This window comes from Rhinolophus sinicus, chromosome 1, assembly GCF_057876585.1.
Source record: "Rhinolophus sinicus isolate RSI-liver-muscle chromosome 1, RSI-T2T, whole genome shotgun sequence".
Classification (NCBI taxonomy): domain Eukaryota; kingdom Metazoa; phylum Chordata; class Mammalia; order Chiroptera; family Rhinolophidae; genus Rhinolophus; species Rhinolophus sinicus.
This window is the reverse complement of record NC_142501.1, coordinates 69,857,471-69,881,018: the sequence shown is the minus strand read 5'-3', so window position 1 is coordinate 69,881,018 and position 23,548 is coordinate 69,857,471. Positions and strand designations below refer to the sequence as shown.

Here is a 23,548-nt window from a genome sequence, read left to right as displayed (position 1 = left end):
ATAAGTAGAACTGTAAGAGAAATTTTACAAAATGCCACAGGCTAGAGTAACTTCCCTAAATACACAAAAAGAAGTGTGCTGGGGTAAGTCAAATCATTCAATTATATACACCATAAGGTAGCATATCAAGTAATAGTAACAGTGAACAAAGCTCTTTTCTACAGATGAAAGCCTGCATGGTTCACTTGTGAGTGAAATAGAGGACTAGAAATGCTTCCTGCTGCAAGCTGACAGTTACATGGAACCCCCTGAAGTTATAAATTGAATTCTTCTACTAATTACTGGTCTGAAGGGGACAAAGATCCACATGTTATTTCTCTTGCTGAACTTGCAACATAAGCACTTGTGAATTTTACATTAGGGTCAAGCTGGGAAGTTCCCAGTCAGTTTTAGTTGGAGTGCAGAACAGTGTCACCTCCCATGCAAATGAGGGCAGGTATTCTTCCAGCCTTGGGTGTCTACCAGGGAGATTTCAGTTAACAGATTTTAATAAGGAAGGTGATATAGAAGGGAAAAGAAAGAAAAAAAAAAAAAAAAGACAGAACAAAATAAAATGAAACAAAATATAGATCCTATTTGAAGTAAAATTTTGTTTAGAAATTTGAAATTAAATATTATGGATTCTAAGAGTACATATTTCAAAAAAAACCAGAGAATTTTATAATATCATTCATTAAAATTGCATGCCACACCCATTGATAACAATATCAACTATTCTATCTACTCTCTGAAATATTCATTGTAAGACCAGCAAAGGTACCCAGCAGGCAGATACTTGAATGAAATAGGTCTAGGCCTAGTACTCCAGAGAGGAGAAACTACGGTTCAAATGCTAACACTTTTGATCAGGTAAGCACTTTATTCTTGCCAACAAGCAATAACTTTTATGTGGATGCTGATCAAAAATGCTCTTGGGAAGAAAAGAGAATGGGGAGGAAGGAGAAAAGAATGGGTACAGAGGGCTTTGTACTATTTCAAAACTGGTTTTCTGAGAAGGAAAAATAACTTTATCATTTCTCATGGGTGTATGTACACTTTCTAATTTCCTGGAAAGTCAGAGCTCACTCCCATGCAAAAGCATCAGCTTCATTCAAATTAGGATAACAAAATTCACTCATTTATTCATTCCACAAATAATTACTGAGTATATTATCTTTGTAAAATAAGGGAATGTACGCATATTCATGGTGAACACAGCCTACACCATTAAGTTTCCCTTCTCTCTTGATTTTATTCTATTTACCATAATTTATGAGTACTTGAAATATGACTGAATAAAAATAATCTAAGGGGTAACTAATACACTGAGGTCTGACATTTGAGAATTAGGAAAGGGAAACAAATCAATGAGTGTAAAATATTGACTAGTTCTGGGAGTAATCAAGACCCAGCTTGAAATCCCAGCTCCTTCACTTACTGGCTGTCTGAGTGAATGGAAGACTCCCTGAGTCTCAGTTTCCTTAGTGGGAAATGCTCTAAGAGTACCTCCCCACATAGTAGGGGAGAGGATTAAATGAGATGCTGGCAAGCACTCTTTCCAAGTACACATTCAATGCCTTATAGCTATGTGGGGTATCTGTCGGAATCCTAAACACACATAATGCCTTTCTTAATTCCTATGAGCACTTTTTGGCCAGTCTTCAGAAACACTAAATTTTATTTTACCTCGTCAGAAGAAATTATTTTTCATGTTCATCTGCTCTAAAAATATAACCCTTGGAATGTGCATGTTTCTGGGAGTCTCAAATAAATGTATGAAGAAGAAATGCGACCTTCAAGGACCACTTCCAATAAAATAAGCAAGAAAATTCTTACCTAGTTTTGGCAAGGAATAGGGCACTTTAAAGTAGTCTTCATAAAATTCTATTAATCTCTTTGTGATATGGAGGGCATAGTTCCCGGATCCTCTTCTGATAGCATCGGGTCTTGCATATAATCGTACCTAATTAAAAATATATATAAAAGTTACTTTAGCCTTTTGGTACTCAAATTTTATCTTCCCTGCATATATGAATCTACACAAATCACTTCGAATAGTACAAAAATTAAACAGTATTCTTGTTCATATATTAAAGCATGCTGTGACTGAAAGAACCAAACTTAAACAATTAACGTAACCAAGTTGAGCAAGTGACAATTTCCTCACTTTACAAGAAGGCATTGAGAAGATTTATACACCTTGCATCAAAATAAATATTCAAAGTTGTCACTTACATGTGCTTGCAAGAGATATGAAAGTACCGTGGATTAGGATAATGGTTCCCTGACTATGCTGTAAATGGGCAGGATATGGTGGCTTCACAGAAGAGAAAATCCAGGATTTGCTAAAGACACACTGCATCCAGCTTTGGAAGTATTACTGGGCTGAGCAAAGATATAAGTTATGCTTCCTTCTTCTCTCTGAAGCCAACTGTCCTTATTCCTAATATGTAAAGTAGGAACAGAAAATTTTTCACGTACATAAATGATTGCCATTCTGGAAGTCCTTCTACAACTGCTCCCGGCTTGAAAACCAGCTGAAGTAATTCATATTTCTAACACAAATCCAGATACTTAATATTGATTTTTAAATCAAGCATTGTATATTATCTAGTCCTTGGCCCAAAAAAAGCCTGAGGCAAATAACATAAAACTGAACAAAACTAACAATTGTACAGAAAAGGTTAAAATGAGATTAGCTTTCATAAAGCTTTCATAAAGCTATCCAGCATCTTTCTTTCCAAAGGCTAAATCTATTTTTCACAGATGTGGTCCCTAATCCTCATATCAATTCTATGAATAATAAATTTGTATTTTGTGGCGCAGAGGAGAGCACAGCAACCTGGGAGTTGGGTTTTAGTCCTGCTCTGCCACTAACCAAGCTGGGTGATATTAAACAAATTACTTAACCTCCTTGGGTCTCAAATATTCTCATTTACAAAATGAAGGTGTTGACCACCAGCTGGTTACTAAAAGTTCTTTTCAGTTCTAAAACATATTACTTCCAAACACATTTTACAGATAAATGAGTTTGTGTTCTTTTCAAATCACTAAAAAAATAAATGGTTTACTCAGTATGGGAAAATGGATATTTATATTCAACAGAAAAACAAAGGGAAGCCGTACTCAATCATATAAAAATTGATTATACAATCAACTCTTTATTATGCTTGCTTAAGGAGAGAGAACAGAGATATCAGAGATGTGTATAATCAAAAAGATTAGCAAGTTTAAAAAAAAAACTTCTGACTTTATGTTAGAAAGTCTTGTAATTCAATAAGATATTTACTAAATTCAATAACATTTATTTACTGAAAGTGTGAAGCTACTTCCCACCAAACAACCACATCAAGTATCAAATTTAGTTCACAGTCACCTACAGTTTTGGTTGGTGGTGTAGATACCACCTATGACAGCAAAACTTAACAGTCTTAGAGAGACAGTGGTAATAATTCCCTGCCCCTGACATCACCTGCTTATAAACATGCAATGTCTTAAGTTCCCAAGAAGCAGGCCCTAAGGAAATGATGAGTGTACAAGTGATTCACTAAGGAAGTGTTCTCAGGAGAAGCTACAAGGGAACACAGGAAGCAAGACAAGAAAGAATAATAAGCCAAGCAAGCTACAATTTCAGGTGAAGTCCTGGCTCAGCCTGATCTCACAGGGAGCTCTAGAGTGTAAATTGCACTGGCAAGTGCGTGTTACCTTAAGGCATAAACACCGAATTCCCAAACTCCTACACCTCAGTCAGTGATACTGGTTACCAAGGGGAAGGCAGTAAATCCCAGACACTTCCTGTTCTTGAAGGATCTGGCTGATGGCAGCTCCAGTGGCCCAAGGATAGTCCTTTGAAGAAGATTTCAGGTATGAACTATGAGGAGCAAAGCAGGGAAAGTTGGGGGGTAGGCACCCCAAACAGGAAACAAGATCTGGTCTGTGTACCAACAGCATCCACCACAGACAGCAATCATTCATTCAACCAATGTTCGTTTGATATCTGCTTTGCACCAGAGCCTGGACTAAGCATTTTTAACTTAGTGTTGAAGAAGACATGCTCTCTAACCAAAGGTGGTACAAAGCATTATTGGGGGAAAATGCAACGAAGACGTACTCCCCATGCTCAAAGAGCTTCCCATTTATTAAGTTAGATAATAATCACAGATAAAGATACATGGCATATGAATCGTAATCTATAAATGACAAATGGATACTGAGGAGAATGGATAGCTTTCAGAAGGTTCAAGGTGAAGAAAATAGTAATTGCATGTTAAAACCATAACCAGGACCACTGCAAAATGATGCAGCAAAAGGTCTCTGATTTTACTCCTAGGAAACATCATTCATTTTGATAGAAACAGCCATTCCTATTAATCAACTCTACAAGTTAGTCAAGCTATCTGTAGGTCCAGACAAGAGAAACACAATTAAATCAATCTGGTTGTCAAGGTTTGATGGAAATGATCCAATCTCAGTGAGAAGATAAAACATACACATGCTTACTTAGCACAGTGTCTTCATTTATTCATTCAAACATTTATTGCACACCTGCTGTGTGTCAGGCATTGTACTAGAGAACAGAACAAGGAAATTTTCTACCACAAATGAAGACATTTACTCTTACTACTCCTAATAGATTCACAATGTGTGTGTGTTGGGAGGGGAGGAACCAAATAAATCAATAATAAAATACAATGTGAGAAATGCAACAGTGTACTCTGCCTTCCCTCCCATTACAAAGCACGTACAGACTGAGCTCCTATTCAAGACCAAGCCCTCTATATTCCATCCCTTCTTGCCTTTTCAAAGATAGCTTTCTCAAAATTCTCCCCTTTATCTCCCATATCACCAATTTATGCCTCTGCACTGGATCGTTTTCATAAGCAAATACCCTGCATTGTTTCCTATGCTTAAAAAACAAACAAACCTTTTTGACCACAGTTTTCTAGCTGTGATTTCCAGCACAGCAATGCTCCTTGAAAGAGTTTTCTATATAGTTAGCATTAACATACAAATTAACATCCAAACTAGAACACTTTTAGAATGGAAAGGAGCACTTACGTGTAAGTAGGATGGTTGCTCATTTATACTCTCTTTCTAGCCTCTCCTGAATTCACTGCAACACGGCTTTCATTCCCACACTCTTCCCAAACCACTCTCATCAACATCACTAATGGCCCCAGGATGACAAATCCAACAGTCGGATCCCAGTCCTCAGCATGTTTAACCTAGCAGCCGCAGCATTTGACACAGTTCATCATTTCTTCTCCTTCTAACACTTTCTCAGTCTCCTGGATGATTCCTCTTCCTCCTCCTCCTCCTCCTCCTCCTCTTCCTCCTCCTCCTCCTCCTCCTCCTCCTCCTCCTCCTCCTCCTCCTCCTCCTTCTCACTATTCAATATTGGAGAGTCCCGGGTTCCAATCCACAGACATCTTCACTTGTCTGTCTATATTCAGTCCCTTGGTGATAACATTTACAAATATCAAGACCTACCCCATAATTCCAGACTTCCAGACTCATTAATCCAACTTCAACTTCCCCCTGGATATTTCAACTTAGCTATCTAACATGCGTCTCAAACTTAACATGTTTAAAACCAAACTCCTGATAGCACACACACACACACACACACACACACACACACACACACACCCCTACCTGCTCCTCCAAAAGTCTTTCCATCCATCTGCCCAAGTCCAACATCATCCTTTTTTTCCTGTTTCTCTCACAGTTCATGTTCAATTGGTCCTCATGCCTTTTGGCTCTACCTTAAAAATATATCCAAATTCCAACCACTTCTCATAACCCCACCACTACCTCCCTGGTCCAAGTTTCCTTCATTTCTTGCCTGGACGAATGCACTAGTATCTTACGATGTCTTGTCCCTTCAGTCTGTTCTCTACACAGCAACAAAGTGTTCCTGTTAAAATGAACATCAAATCATAGCATTCTTTTGCTTTTCCTCTTCCAGTGGCTTTCCATGTCATTCAAAGGAAAAGCCCAAGTTTTTACAGGGCCCTAACATCCCTGTAAAAATCTAGTTCCTTTACCATCCTGGCTTCATTTCCTACCACTTTGCTCCACATTAACCTTGCTCCATTCACATACTTCCTTTGCATTATTCAAATATGCTAAAGAGATTCTCCCACCAAAGCATTTGAGCTTTCCCCTAGGTACTCCATGGCTTGTTCCCTGTACCCCTTTATCTATTCGTTCAAATATTTCTTCTTTTTGAGACATCTTCCTTCCCACCTCTATCCTCCTTCCTTTATTGTTTCCTGTAACATTTATCACCATTTATCAAAAGATACTTACTTACTCATTTTATTTGTTGCTGCTTTTTTTTCCCAAGAATGCAACTTACATGAGGGCAATAATTTGTATCTATTAATTCTAACCATGAAAGTGCCATTTTTGTAGGTCAAAATATTTTGTTCAATTTGCTTCTCAAGTACATGTTACATAGTAAGCAGTCAATAAATTTTTGATGAATGAATGAATGAATTTCATAGGCATGTGAAGCTCCTAAAGGAGTAAGCAATAGGAGCCCTTTGATGAGACTACAGGATTATCAGGGAAGGAGATGTTTCAGCTAAGTCTTAAAGGATGAGCTTCATACTGTAAGCTACCAACTGGAGGGTGATACTCCAGACCAAAGTTACATTATGTACTAAGGCAACAGTGCTGACCAAATAATAAGTGATTTAAAAGACAACAGTAAATATTAGGACTTAATTATAATAGCAGTGGTAATTCATTGGAGGATATTAAGCCAGAAAGTGATAAAATTACTTTTGCATTTCAGAAAGATCACATCAGTGATCTATACCGAGGAAAACTGAAATATGGGGGCTGCTTATTAAGGTTCCCCACAAAATTAGAAAAGTGAGTAGATACACTGTGATAGCTGAGGCCAAAGAAGTAAAGATAAACTTCAAACCATATTAAAGAAGGGTCTGTATATTAAATTGTAGAATATTAATGTAATATTATGGGCACAGGCAAGTTATTCAAAGATTTTGAATCACAGAAAGACATGATTAGAATTTGATTTTAGCTGATTACATCAACTGCAGTGTAGATAATGAATTAGGAAAAGAATAGAAACAAATAAAAGGAAACGAGTGAGACTATTGCAGAAGTCCAAGTGAAAGATGGTGGTTTAGACTGGAGAGATGGCAGCAGGGATCCAGAGAAAAAGATTTATTCAATTGGTCCTAGCATTTTACAGAACAAGTCTTTTAGCTACCAAGTAAAACCAACTGTAGTCACATTCTCACTTAAGAACAATCATTCACATTATCTGTACCTGTCTCACTCCAGTGTCCTGTTGGAACTAGTGAGATCCATTTGAAGGATGGGGGAAAGGTCCAAACTATTTCAAAACTGGATAATTCCTTTGTGGTTAATCAAGAGTTTGCTATACAATAATTTTTTTATACTGTGAAAAAAATCACAGTTGTTTTCTTCTTTTAGGTTAACTAGGCTCTACTTAATAAAAACAGAAACAAAATCATCATAAACAGTTATCACTCAAAAGCAGTGAAATATAATTTTATTATACCTGCTTATTTGCATTTACTGACATCCCATGATAAGAGCCCAGCTCTGAAAATATAAATTGCTTACCAGGGTTCATTTCTTCCTCTGCATAGCCTCTTCCAACAACTAATATGAACCAAACTGCTCAGTTTCTTCCAGGGGAAATGACATTACACTAGGAACTGGCACACAAGGAGGTGAGACTCAGCTTTCTCACTAACTACTTCTATCAACTTGCGAAAGTCAGTTAATTTCTCTGGGTCTCAGCTCAAAGTACCTTTCAAAAATAACAGTTTATCGTTAGATACATATATATCGTGGTATCTATATCTATATCCTGAGAAATGGGTGCATCGTTATGCCTAAGAGATTGGTGTGTCATACGAACTTGCCAAAATTCTTCTCATCTAGTCCCCACTTATTTTGACAAGAAAATCATGAAAAGTTATTTTTTTATCTTCACATAATTTTACGCCCTTGCATTTTTCACTTGCCTTGAAAATACATCCCAACTGCTGAGCAACCAATCTTGAATGTTCCTCTTTTTGTTTTCTCCATTAACTGCAAATGATTAGATAGAAATATTGCTATTGATTAGATAGACATATTAGGTTGGTGCAAAAGTAATTGCGGTTTTTACTATTATTTTTAACCTTTTAAACCGCAATTACTTTTGCACCAACCTAATAACTGTAATTGCCAATATGAAATACAAGAAGTTGGCTACAGAAAAATATTCTTATGGTGCCACTCCTGTGGTAATACAGCATAGCAATGAACTACGGTATAGAAGTTACATATGTTTGATCTCTTACAACAGTTAAATGCCCAAAATAGGTGTTCCTATGGGAGGTCTTTTGGAATTTGCTCCATGGATTTGCTCCAGTGGCTTTGTTCCATGGATTTATTCATTAGTCTCATGTCCTCTCTATATTTATAGTATGTTTGTTTCACTTTTTACAGGATTTTAAGTATTTTAATCATTGAATGGGGAAAAAATACTAAAGGCAGATATCTTCAATCCCTTTAGTCATCTCACTTTCTCACAAAAACAGGTGGTCAATTAAGTGTCAACTATTCAGACAACTGAGAGCAGCTAGTTAGAGGACATGTGGGGAAGGATCCTGAGACTGCATCTGCACTTAGCAGGAGATAGTGCCAAGCTCTGTGCAATGCCATCTGCGCTCTCAAGGGAGAGATGGTATTAGTGTCAGATATTGGCCATGATTCGGGTCGAATATCCTTTGGGAGGGAGTCATAATGGAAGGGAACTTGAGACAAATGCAAATTGACTTTGTCTCTGATAACTGTGCTATTCAGAATAAGAACATCAAAGACTGTTCAAGGATTTCATCAATGGGACATTTATTTATTCAGTTACTATTTGATGAGCATCTGTTAATGGTCAGGCCACTGTTCATGTGCTGAGCATCCATCCACAAGTAAGCAAAGGAAACATGGTCTCTTCTTTCTAGGAACTTGCAGTGAGATACAGCAACAACATTTTACAATTGAGAATAATAAAGTGGGCCTAATTTACATTGGCTCTTCAGAGGAGTCCTCTCCTAGAGATGATGATTAAGTGCAAAAGGGACAGAGCACCATGGAAGTTAAAAAAAAGAAAAAAGCAAGTAGTTATTCATTTTTATATCTAATGTCCTACCTTCCATTGTATTAAAGATTTCAAAGTAAGGTAAAAATATACATACAATTACAAAAACCATTAGCAGATATTCCATTGTCAGAAATATTATAAAATCTTACACAAATAATTTTAGAGATTTTCTTCTAACAATTTAACATACTTCACAGATTTTCTAATTTATCTTTTTATAAATTAAAGTTTATTGGGGTGACAATGATTAGTAAAGTTACATAGGTTTCAGGTGTACAATTCTATGTAATACACCATCTATATATCACATTGTGTGTTCACCACCCAGAGTCAGTTCTCCTTCCATGATCATATATTTGATCCCTTTTACCCTAATCTACCACCCCCTCCCCCCATACCCTCTGATAACCACTTAACTATTGTCTGTGTCTATGAGGGTTCAAAGAGGATTTTATGAATTTGACTTCAAAGGCAAGGGGAGTAAAAGCTAAAGTAAATAAATGGGACTATATCAAACTAAAAGGCTTTTGCTCAGCAAAAAAAAAAAAAAAAAAAAAAAAAAAAAAAAAAAACATCAACAAACTAGAGGCAATCAACCGAATAGGAGAAGACTTTTGCAAACACCTCCGATAAGGAGCTAAAATCCAAAATTGATAAGAAACTCATACAACTCAACAACAAAACAACAAACAATCCAATTTAAAAATGGGCAGAGGACCTGAAGAGACATTTCTCCAAAGAGGACATACAAATGGCCAATAGACAATGTGCAAAAATGCTCCACATCACTAATTATCAGAGAAACTCAAATCAAAACCACAATGAGATATCACCTCACCCCAGTCAGAATGGCTATCATCAACAAGACTAATAATAACAAGTGTTGGAGAGGCTGTGGAGAAAAAGGAACCCTCATACACTGTTGGTGGGAATGCAGACTGGTGCAGCGGTTGTGGAAGGCAGTGTGGAGGTTCGTACTTATCTTTACAAAATACATGTAGAATAAGTAGTTAGCAGTAAATTATGATTTTACAGTTGAAGAATTTGAAGAGGTTTTCTAAAGTCACTGAGTCGCTTTCAAGGGCAGTGAAACTAAATCTGTCTGTCTAAAGCCTTTCTTCTCGACCATTTTAATTATTTGTTGTGTTAAAAATGAATTGTTGTAGTTGCTATATAATTATGGGAAACAGTGTGTAGTGTCATCATACAGCAAAGAAGAAAAAAACACGTTTACAACATTAGTGCCCCTGTAAAATAAAACATGCATACCATTTTCCCTGATTTGATGTTTGTAATTTGGTGGTGTGAAGTTAAACAAAACTTCTGGCTTGCTGGAGTTATTCTCTGAGAAAATTTTACACCGCAAGACTACATTAGGAACTTTGGAAGAAAAGTAATTATTTCATGGCTTTAAAATATCACCACAATAACAATAATAAGCTTACTTTTCCTTTCACCTAAGTGAAAAATCAGTACCCTTCTTTAATAACTGCAAAACAATGATGTGTTGTCACTAAATTATCAGCCAGTTAAGCTGAATTAATTCACGTATGTAAATATAATTTGATTTGGGGGTTCTTCACACAAATCAGTAAAACAGAACAAGCCAGGGAGAAGGGAGCAGGTGCTGTTGGCACTAAGAAGACAAATATATTGATACAAAGAGGAAAGAATATTGTAAACAAGAAACTAAAAGCCCTGGAGTATTAGTCCAACTTAAAGTACAGATTTTTTTTCTTAAGCAAAAAGGAAGTAAATGCACACAAAACTCTGACAGCAGTAGGGAATCACTGTGCATTTGTGTGTCAGTCAACATAAAGAGGAGGCTGGAAGTGGGTTGGGGAAGGAGCTCGCCCGGCTGGAGCAGGCGATGTGGGCCCCGGAGACAGGAGCTTGTGAAAGGCCTTGACAGCTCAAGAAAAGAGCCTGCTTTGAGAAATGGAGAGCCACTTCAGGGTCTGAAGCAGAGTAACATGATTGAAAACAACAAAGGGAGATTATTTAGGCAACAGATTTTAAGATGTATTGAGACAGGGAGGCTAGTGAGTAGAAAAGCATATTACAAGTGAAAAATTTGTTCTGTAGCTTTTATAGCAAGAACAGCCAGTAATAGGCTATCTCCATCACCGTAGTCAAAGAACTTATTCTGAGAAGGAGGAGAATTTAGAATTGGGAATGGATAGGTAATAAAATCCCAGGACCAAGAACGAGGCACATGGTGATAGCAAAATTACCACAGCTACCTCAAAACTACCATTCTCACAAAAACAGACTGCAGAAAGAAATATCACAGGCTCTCGATGAGTCTCACCTTGAAATCCATATGATAGATGTTTGAAGAACAATTACTTAAACATTTTTAATGAGTTCTACTACCAGCCTTATACTAAATTCCACTTCATATTAAATACTGTTATAAGGAGACTCCAGAGTACTACCCCTGATAAAGTTGTTCTAATGGCCTATCCCTGCTTGTATTTGCCCCCTTCCCATAGAATTGTCCTAGGATTCAGAGAAAAATACTTGCTGAGAATTCTGAGAGAAGTTTGCTATATTCTGTGGGTTCCTTTAGGACCCACTGGCCTTTATTCTATAGGTTCATAGGCTTTCTATATTTAAAGTGAATTTGTCTCATCTCTCTATAGGACTTTCAGTTCTTTAAGAATTGGATCCATCTTTTCAGTTTATTTTTTCACTCATTGTGCCAAATGCAATGGCTTTCTCTCAATAGGGACTGACAACATGTTGCTAACTCCCACAAAATGGCAATAAACTTTGAAGGTCTTTGTCCACTCTAATACTAAAATGCTGTTATAATAGACTGATTACATCTTCCAACTGCATTTGGCTTCAGGCAAGGAAACTGGTACTGTGGCAACCTGTATAGTCTCTCCTTAAAATCACTTCACATTTACTTACTACGCAAAGTATTTACTAGTTCACTATGGAGCTTACGAATTCAACTTACTTATGGGAACTTCAAGAAAAGTGCAGGGCTTTGCCATAATCACACTGCTGTTGTCACATTTTTCTAATATACATATATTAGAAAGATTGTGTATGTGTGTGTATATATACATATACATACACATGTACATATATGTATATGTATACACACACATACACACAAATATATGGTGTCATCAAAAATTTGGTGAATGTTTAAATAAAAAAAGATATTACAGTTAAAGACACATTGCTATTAATCCCCCTCAAAACACTAGCCCTGGCTTTAAACACACTTATCCCATCATTCTTGCCACTTTCTGAAGCAGTTCTGGAAGTCCTCTTTCCTGGGTGCTCTTAGTTGTGCTGTTGCAGCTGCCTCAATGTCCTCGACCTATTCAAAATGTTTACATTTCATGGCTATTTTAACTTTGGGGAATATCCAGAAGTCTCATGTGCCAGACTCAGTGAATAAGGTGGATGAGGACACACCATAATGTTTTTATTTGACAGAAATTGCTGTACCAGAAGCGATGTGTGACATAGAGCCTTTCTGTTGTGATCAACAAATACGGTGACTGCTGCTGCCAAGTGCCATCCAATGGAAAGACAGGGAATCTTCAATACCGGAAGCAACATGTCGAACCTTAGTAACAGTGTGTGTCAGGTTTCATATTGTTTCGTGCAGTCAGTCGGGTGTGAGCTACAGTTGATAGAAGGTGTGTTTTAAAGTGTGCCATAAATCATCCTCCAGCATGACAACGCTCCATGTCACACATTGCTTCTGGTATGGAAATTTCTGTCAAATAAAAACATTACAGTCTATCCTCATCCACCTTATTCTCCAAATCTGGCACCATTCAACTTCTGGCTCTTCCCCAAAGTCAAAATGATTCAGGACATCAGGGGAACCACAACAGCGCAACTAAAGATACTCACGAAAGAGGACTTCCAGAACTGCTTCAGAAAGTGGCAAGAATGATGGCATGAGTGTGTTCGAAGTGAGAGGGAGTATTTTGAGGGGTATTAATGGCAATATGTGTTTTATTGTAAAAGTAATGTTTTTATTTAACATACACCATATTTCTTGATCACACACATACACTATATATATATATTATGTATATATATGTATATATGTGTATATATGCGTGTGTATATATATATATATTCACACATACACACACATCAGGGGTGCCAAAAAAATGCATACAAGTGGACACTTTGGTCAACGTTGCTCAAGCAGTAGTTAGCTGTAATCAGAAGTCTCTGGACACTAATGGTAACCACTTTGAGCTCCTCTTGCAATTGCAGGAGTCAAACATGACTTGTATTAATCTTTTGTTATTGGTGTATATTGAGTATTACAATTTTAATACCATTTCCTCCTTTCTTAAAATGTGTATATGTTTTTATGCTATATATATATATATATATATACACACACACACACACACACACATACACACACACACACACACACACACACACATATATATAATGGCTGAATCGTGGCCCCCAAAGATAGCGTGTCCTAATCCTTAGAACCTGTGAATGTTACTAAAAGGGACTTTGCAGTTTTGATTAAATTAATATTTTAAGATGAGGAGATTATCCTGGATTATTCAGGTGGACCCTAAATGTAATCATAAATGTGCTTGTAAGAGGGAAGCAGAGGAAGTTTCGACTACAGAAAAGGAGAATTTGATAGCATGGCAGAAGCAAAGAGAAATTTGAAGATGCAAAGGAGAAAGAGGCCCTGAGCCCCAGAATCCAAGGAATACAGTTTTCAAAACTGGAAAGGCAAGGACCAGATCGCCCATTAGAGCCTCCAAAAGAAACCAGCCCTGCCAACACCTTGATTTTAGTCCTGCAAAACTCATTTTGGATATATAATCTCTGAAACAGTAAGAAAATAAATGTGTGTTGCATTAAGTCACTAAGTTTGCAGTAATTTATTACAGCAGCAATAGGGAAATACATTACAACTTTTTTATCTTCATACCAGTTAATACACAGTTTGTTTTGTGTTAGATTTTCACCTTCATGTAGGAGCACATTTCATATTTCTTTGTGAGCCTCTCTTTCTCTTTAGATACAATTATTTACAGCTTTCGAACTGCTAATGTTGGCACACCTGTTTTACCCGCATATATTATTATGAAGCACACAACATCATTATTGCACATAACTGGTACAGACACAAAAAAATGAAATAACTGAGTAAAAGAATCATCTACAGCAATTTTTCTCCTAGTGTTGTCCCACTATGCTCTGATCAGAATCACCTGAGGTGATTGTATAAGATTCAGATTCCTGGGCTTATACACTCCAGAAATTCTGACTCACCTCTCTCCGGTGGGGCCCTCAAATCTTCATTTTAACAAACTTACCATTTGAATCATATCTACACTAAAGTTGAAAAATTACTGGCCTAAAGTCACCTGAAGAAACTTTTGTTCATTCAGTCCCACAGCAAGCAAACCTCAAGTCTAAAAAGAAATATTCAGCAAAAGCTTAACACATAGGAAAACATATATCCTTATTCCTTAAATCTCTTTCAATAGCAGAGTGTTCAATGAAGATACATTCAATATAGCCATTACTGTTTTTAACTCTAATCTTTCTTTCCCCTGCACAATAAACAATAAACAACAGATCAGTCAGATCCAATGTTTGGAAACCAGTAAAAGTTGTTTAATACTGTCACAGCCCATAGATAAAACAGTAGCACTTAATCGCTCTCTGAGATAGAGTAAGTACCTCTTTCATAGCAAACTGAATTGCAGTTATTTTTTTTAAGCGAGATACAATAAATTTAGAGTATTTCCTTATTAAGCTATCTGTTTTATGCCTCCTCAAATTCCTTCAGCAAGACTGACAGCCAAGTCCATCTATTTGTAAATACAGGAGCTCAGTGCTCAGTCGGATTCAGTTTCAGTTTGGTTTGGGCCATCTGTCCTTTTGTTCCCTGATCCCCAACTACCTGCTGACCTCACTTTTACATATGCTGTCTTCCCCTCCAGATCAACACCCCCAGTTCAAACATATCATCCTGCCTGCATCACTCCTCTCTCCTGTATCTTTCAATGATGCAGGCAGCTTTCTGCCACCTACGGTCAGAACCAGAGTTAATTTGTTCATTCACTCACTGAACAAATATTTATTGAATATCTACTCTGTGTCAGGCCCTCTTCTAAGTGCTGGGGATAGAGAAGGGAGCTAAACAGACAGAAATCCCTACCATGGTGAACTTATATTCTGGTAGGAAAGACAGACAAATACAAGCAATACAAATAAATAGTACAAATAATACAACATAAACACCACAAATAAATAAATATAAACAATGCATAGCATGATAAATAAGAATAAGATTTCAACTTAAAAAATACACCACAGGGAGTTAGAAAATGTCACAGGTCAGGGAGAGCCTCAGTGAGAAAGAAGATGATACTTGAGTAAAAGCGTAAAATAAGTAAGGATGTGAGCAATGTGGATACAGATTTCTGAAGTGAAAGCATTCCAGGAAGAGCTACCTATCAATGTGCTGAAAATTGTCATTTCAGTCCTCAAGCTTCTCCATTCAACTCTTTCTGTAAGGAAATTACCAAATATTCCAATTATGTAGAAAAGTCCAGCACGAGTCAACATTATCCCTATACTCCCAACAGATTTAAATGATGATGATATTTTTTCCACATTTGCTTCAGATATTTTCTAATTATGGGAAACATTACAATTCCCTGGAGGCGATACACCCCCTTCTTCCCAGTCCCCTCCCTCTCTAGAATTATCCATGGCCATGAAATTCTGGCTTCAGCATATTTCCAACTCATGTTATCTTTGTCCTTCGGTGTTACTCAGGATTATCAGTTTCTCTTCAAAGGAGTTGTACCAATTTACATCCCACTAGCAATGCACGACCCTTCCTGTTTCCCCACATCCTCGCAAATTTTGTATTTTGAAATGTTTGTTAGTCATTGGGTATGAAATGTTGCCTCACTGTTACCGTCATTTGCATCTGCCTGATGATGGTGATGTCATATATCATGTCCTATGCTTACGGGCTTTTATGTTCCTCTTCTGCAAACTGCCCTGTTCCTTTGACTATTCTTCCACTGGGTCGTTCATCTTTTTTTTCCTCATGATTTATAGTAGTCCTTTGTATATTCTAAACAGTACTCACTTGCCAGTATATGATTTACCAAAATCTTCTCCCAGTCTGTGCCAGCCTTGAACATTACGTCCCTGATCAAATAGAATTTTTTAACTTTGAATGCAGTCCAATATCAAAATGTTCCCTTTCGGAGTTGTGCTTTCTGGGTGTCTTTAAAGAAATCTGTCACTGCCCTCAAGGTCAAAACATATTTTCCCTACATTTTCTTCTAAATGTTTTTAACTTTTGCTGTTCAAAGAGAGAGTTTTAACCCCCATGGAATGTGTTTGTGTGAATGATGTGAAATAGTGATCTCATTTTATTTTTTTCTATCTGGATAATCAATTGTCTCAGTACTACTTGTTGAAAAGTCTTGCCTTTCCCATTGATATATAATGCCCCTGTTCATATACAGCACTAAGTTCTCATATATACTTGGATCTCCGTTGTTTTCTGTCAGTCAGTATGTCATCATGACAACAGAATATTTTGTAATCATTAAGTAAAAAATGTGAGGTCTAATAATAGCAGTACTTTTACTTTTTTTTTTTTTAACTCTCTTACTATTATATGAATTTTAGGATCATTTCCACATTTACATACAAAATTCTGCTGAGGGTTTTGCTAAAACTGCCCTGGATTTGCATGTTAATTTGACAGCCTCAAACATTAGATCTTAACATCTATATCCACGGAATATCTTTTGATTATTTCAGTCTTTATCCCACTTTCAAGTTTTACTATTTCTTTCATATAAGGCCTGCACATCTTCTATTAGATTTGCTTCTAGATACCTTATGGTTTGTTGTTACTGTGAATGGGATTTGAAAAATCATATTTCTAATCTCTTATTTCTCATATTAATCACATTAATTTTTGCAAAGTGACTTTGAAACAGCCAACTTTCTGAATTAATTCTAATTTGTGTTTCTGTGGATTTGTGTGTGTGTGTGTGTGTGTGTGTGTGTGTGTGTGTTGGCTTGTCTTAGTCAGGATTTCTAGAACAATGCCAAATAGAAATGAAAGAAGGAATCCTTATCTTATTTTTTCTTTTTTTACTTTATTTGGAATGCTTTTACTGTTTCACTACCAACTATAATTCTTGCTTCAAGATAAGAAAGTTCCCTTCTATTCATTGTTTGCCAAGAATTGTATCATGAATAGAGTTGGGTTTTTCTAATGCTTTCATCACATCTATTCAGATGATATGTTTCTTCTTTTGTCCTGTGTTCTGTTAAGGAAGTGAATTATAGTAATAAATTTTCCAGTGTTAAATTGTTTGCTTTACAGTGGGGTAGAGGAAGACAACCTACTTAGACATGTTGGGAAGATTTTTTCTTTTATTTAAGATAAGATTTAACTACAAAATGTCTAATAAACATCTGTCACCATACAAAGATATTATAATAATATTGACTATTTTCTCTATGCTGTACATTACATCCCCATGACTTTTTATATATATAATGAAGGTTCGTATCTCTTATTCATCTTCACCCTTTCATCCATCTCTCCACACCCTCCCCTGGAACTCACTCACCCCCATCAGTGTGTTCTCTGATTCTATGGGTATGTTTCTGTTTTATTTGTCCTAGGTTAAATTTTCTTCTTCCGGGGTATATCCTGTAGTGACTGGTTTCACAATGGTCAATAAACACAAAACTCTCCCAGTTCTTCTTTGTCTGAAAATTTTGATATTGTGCCTTCACTCATAATTAATAATGTATGAGAATATGGAAGCTTAGGTAAGGCAATCACTGAAATTTTCTCTCAACATTTTGAAAGTATGTATTACATAATCCAGGAGACTGTGTTGTCACTGATAAGAAGTCTACTTTTTATTCCTTTCTTTTTTGCCCCATTTTTTTTTCTTTTTTATTAGTTTCAGGTGCACAAAATAATGAATAGTTAGACATTTACACCCTCACAAAATGAAAATCCCCTCCCCCAATCTATTACTCCTCTGACATAGTACATAGCTGTTACAATTCCATTGACTCTATTCCCTATGCTGTATTCCACATCCTGTGACTACATGTATATCTATATTTATACACACATACATACACACACACACACACACACACACACACACACATATATAAAATTATAGTTGACATTCTATATTATTCAGCTCCAGCTTCAGGTATACATCACAGTGGTCAGGCATCTACACCATCCATGAAGTGGTCTCCCTAATAAGACAAGTGCCCATCTGACACCCTAGAAAATCTTTACAGCATTATTGATTATATTCCCCACACATTCCTTTCTTAATAGGTAATCTTTCTTTTCTTTCTGGTTGCTTTCTTAAAACATAATTTAAAATTTTCAGAAAGAAGCAGAGATAACGAACTCTTGTCTAACCATCTCCTAGATTTGACAATGATCAAGAATTTGTTTTATCTATATCTTTTTCTTTGTTAAAATATTTAAAAGGAAATCACAGACATTATGTCATTTCACCCATACCATATCATCTCCAAAGCTATGAATTTTTTTTTTTAATGTAACCACAGTGTTATTATACATCTTACAAAATGACGTCCACCTGCTCTTAAGGCTTTTTCTTTGAGTTTGGTGTTTCAGTTTTACCACGATGTTTCCTATGTGGCTTTGTTTTTACTTATCCTGCTCAGGTCATTTTTTATCGCCTCTCTGCCTTACCACACCATTCCAAATCCAATCCATCACAAAGCCCTTCTTAATTTTACCTCTTTAATTGATTTTTAATCCATCACTTCTCTCCATTATCACTGCCAGCCAAGTTAAGTGATCCCATCTTTGTCACCTGAACTACTGTGATAACTCCATAACTTCTTATTTCCATTCCTTCATCCTCTACATTAAATCTTCACAATGTAGCTAGAGGTTTCTAGAATGAATATTTGATGATATAACCTCCATCTTAAACCTTTATTTTCTCTGAAGAAAAAGGTCTAAGAGGTCTGTGTGGTCAGTCTCTAACCAGCTATGCATAAACTGTTCACTTAATCTTTACACCTTCCCCAACCTCTACCCTCTCCCTCACCCCTGACCACTTCCTAATCAACTTTTACTAATCCTTCAAATTTCCCATCCCTTCTTCAGGGAACCCATCCTTAGAATACAAATATAGATCAATGTTTTATTTCATTCTTTTTAAATAAGTTCCCGGGAGAACACTTGGCACAATAGCAACTTTGTACCTCCTATTTTTTTGGTGTGATCATTTGATTCATGTCAGTCTCCCTGGGAGACTAAAAGTTCCATGAAAGTTCCTCATTGTATACTCCAGACCTAAAAGAGAAATGGGCACAAAGCAGGAACTCAAATTAGTATTAGTCAAATGAATGAATGAATGAATGAATGTCCATGCATTCATCTTCTGTGCTTCCACTTCAATCTGCAAATCCCTACTTCATACTACTTATCACACTTGACATTATTAATGGTTTTCCACTCAATCTCCCCAAATAGATTATAAGTCCTTAGGGGGCAGAGAATGTGTTTAATTCACTTTCTCCAGCAACTAGCCTAATGCCTATATGTAATATGCATTTAATTTTCAAGTAAGAAATTGGAAGAGGAATCCTACTTTTGATTGGCTCCCAGGTACATGAAACTGAGTGGATCATCTTCTTAATTTATACATTCATTCTTCACTTCCATTTCATTTATCTGAGCACCCGCTATGTCCCAGGTACTGATTTAGGCATAAAGGGTAGAGCAATAAACAAAACAGATTAATTCTGGCCCACATTGAAGTTATATAATGTCTTGCTTTCACCAGTGATCCCTGAAAGTTTCCTCTTCTGTTTTATATTTATTTTTTATTATTGCTTCCTCCTTAATTTCCTATCCCCCAAATCATTCCTTTCTCCTTGGTAGTAGCTACTTCTATGCACTTTGCATCCACCCACCATACTGTTTTTGCATGTAAGTGTGTCCAGGAAAACATATAGTATTATATGTGTGTTTTTTAATTTTTTTAATAAATAGTATTAAGTTATAATCTCATTATTTTTTTTTACTTTTACTCTTTGCTCATTCAGTTAATTTTGAGATCTATCCATGTTTCTAAATATAAAACCTAGTTAATTGCTTCTGAGCAATCCATAGTATACCATCCTATAAATACACCAAGGTGTCCATTTCCCTAGAAAAGGACTTTTATGGTACTTTCAACTTCCCACATTCCCCAATATCAATGCAATAAGCAACCTAGTGCATGTCCGCATGTGCAATAACTTGATAGTTTCTGTCTGACACATGTCCAAGAACTGCCAGAACATCAGGATTGGCATACCCAATTTCTCTAAGAAATACAAGCTGTTCTCTGAAATGGGCACATCATCTTATGTTTCCACCAATAGTGGAGAGGGCTCCCCTCAACTTCCCATCCTCACCAGCATTCGATATAATCTGATTTTCACATTTTTGAAAACCTGATTGTTGTAAGATGTTATTACTTTAATACATATTTCTCTGATAACTAGTGAGATTAAGTCTCCATATACAAAATCTGAAGCCAGGTTTCTACTTAGTATCCAAGTATATTATTCTGTGACTCAGTTGTTTCCTCTGTAAAGTTGGGATAATAATAATACTTCTATTATGAGGAATTAAATGATTAAAACTTAAGTACCAAGAAAAAAAACCTAGTACAAAAAAGTGCTAATAAATGTACACCATTATTACCATTCATTATAATCATTTACTATTATTTTCATTCAACTTTCCTCCTGTGTGAAATGTCCATTTATATCCTTTAACAACTTTTGGTCCATACTTCCTGTATAGTCCTTTCTTGTCTACATAAGCTTCTTATATATTCTGGGTATGAATCCCCTGCAAACGTTTTTAAATGAATAAGTGAGTAAGTAATCAGAGATCAAATATTACAGAATTCCAACTGTTTGCTCTTTTTTGCATACTGCCTTGCTGGGTCATTTTTGTGAATAAATGTTGAATCTCAATGTAGTTTTTATCTGGTCAATAAAATTTAATTTATATTTCATTTTTTCTAAGTCAACAACACACAAATCCACAATTGTAGGGAGAAAATAGTAACTCCCGAGTGGAAAAATTAAACAATTCTCTTTCTGGTTTTTAATGGGCAATGTAAAAAAAAAAAAGTAATGATAGTACAAGGAGCTATGGATTCTGCCAAATCTTCTCAGAGACAAGTACTCTGTCTCAATTTCAAACTCATTATTCAATTTGAATAATCCCTAAAATGGATTTCCAAAATAATATAAATTTCTGCAAGATTACCAAAGGAACTATTTATCACTGTTAAAGGGCCACTTTTAATAGAATTCTTAGCAATCATTTATAAAAAACACACAGAAAATCTTAGAAACTTCGAAATCGAGTACCAATAAAAATTTGATAAGAATTAGTGTTTAAAGGTAATCTATGTGGAGAACGCTAAAGTTTGTAACCATTTTCCTACCAAATAAAAACACACAAATTAATAATAAACTTCTCAGCTCAAATCTACATAGGAAGTCTATGATTTCTATATTTTTAAGAAGAGATCCCAAAGTATCAGTAAAGAAAAAAGTAATTATGTCCATCTTGAATGAGTGCAATTTATATAAAAATGGGGGGAGGGGAGGATCACAGCTAAATAAGAAATGGAAATAATGATGAGTCACCACCACTTCCACTGCCTCCTGAATAGCTTTCTCATACCTGATATTGTCACACAATTTTTATTTTTAATGGCAAAGTTAGGTGACATAAATAAGAATTTACAATTGACAGAGAAAGCATCCTGGTGAAAATAACGTGTTTCTATATGCACTAGTAATATTCTAAGTAGGTAAAATAGACACAATTAAGAAAAAGTTAGCCAAATCTCTTCTTCTCCAACTAATTCCAAGTTAGTATACAGATTCATTCTGCATACTTTATGTTTAATGAACATCTATTGGATTCTGGAGTTACAATTGTGAGCAAAAACTCACAATATCCTTAATGGTTATGACTTAGCAGGGGAGACAAATGTTAGTTTTAAAAATCATACAAAGGTGAAATTATTCTGAAGGACAGGATCATGGCCAATGCTACTATAATAAAGAATCTGACATAGTCTGGAAGGTCCGAGAAAACTTTCCCGATCCAACGTCTGTTAGGGAGAGAAGGAGTTAAGCTGGTGAAGGGAACAGCATGTTCAAAACTCTATGATGTAAGAGAATGTAGTAAATCCACCACTATGGCTGGGAGGGAAGGTGTAAAGGAGATGCAAGATAATGCTAGGAGAAAAGAGAGGTCTCCAGAATGAGCCTGGCTATTTGGCTATCCTAAGTGTTTATCCTTTAAGTAAAATGGAAAGCTATTGATGGGCTTTAAGAAGGCTGGCTGCAATGGAGAGAATGAATTGGGGGAACAGCAAGAAGGGAAACAAATTATAAAAATGTTTCCATAGTCCAAGTGACAGATAGTACTAACTTGAACTGAGGTGGTAGTGATGGAGATGAAAAGAGGTGCAGAGACTCTAGAGATATTGGAGAGGCAAAATCAATAGGCTGAGATAGGAAAGGATAGATGCAACAAAAACCTCTTTCATAACTGCTCCAAGAATCTTTCTAGGCATTGTCCTGCTTTCTCTGTTATGGTTGCCAGTCAGTCACATCTATTCAGGTTAAAAAGGAACTACACTCTTGCAACTGTTTAGACATCCAGGCAGAATTTTTCATGCATCCATTAAAGAAATAGTTCCAGCGCCATTTATAATAAAGAACAGTTTTAGCTGTAGATATTCTGTAATCTATACTTCTGGAACATGGCAGAACTAATTTTCCAGACGAATGTACGATCCTATTTAACCCTGTGAGACATAACTTATTTTCACTGCTATTAACCTTGCTTGCTTCTTCAGCACATCCGATTATCACACATAGGATGCTTACTTCATTCTTTTCTAAGGATTTGTTCCAATTTATAAAATATTTTATCAGCAAAAACCTTTAAAAATTTTTAGAAAAATGTCTAACCTTTCCTCTGGATCTTCTATTAGTTGAACAATATATGTATGACAGAAATAAAAACGTGTTCAAAGGTTTTGCTACAATTTTTCCTTTATGTTCACATTCAACTATATGCAAATGGCTAGCTCTATTTCTATTTGGCAAGATTTGGATTCTTTTATTATAGACCCTCAGAGTAACATTGACCAGGATCCTGCCCGTCAGGGTAATTTTACCTTTGTGTGATTTTTAACATTAACGTTTGTCTCCCTTGCTAAGCCATAACTACTAAGGATGTTGTGAGTTTTTGTCATGGCCTCTCCCAATTGGACTATGTGATTTATTTGTTAACAT

General features: G+C 36.1%; 1 protein-coding gene across 2 annotated transcripts in view; it reads right to left on the bottom strand.

Moving 5' to 3' along the window:
* TRHDE (thyrotropin releasing hormone degrading enzyme) overlaps positions 1-23,548 on the bottom strand; it is a 364,858-nt gene that overhangs the window by 253,466 nt on the left and 87,844 nt on the right. For both annotated transcript variants that reach the window (XM_019748962.3, XM_019748963.3), the window contains exon 3: positions 1,816-1,942. In XM_019748962.3, the coding sequence (XP_019604521.2) occupies positions 1,816-1,942 (127 nt within the window). The remainder of the gene's footprint in view (positions 1-1,815; positions 1,943-23,548) is intronic.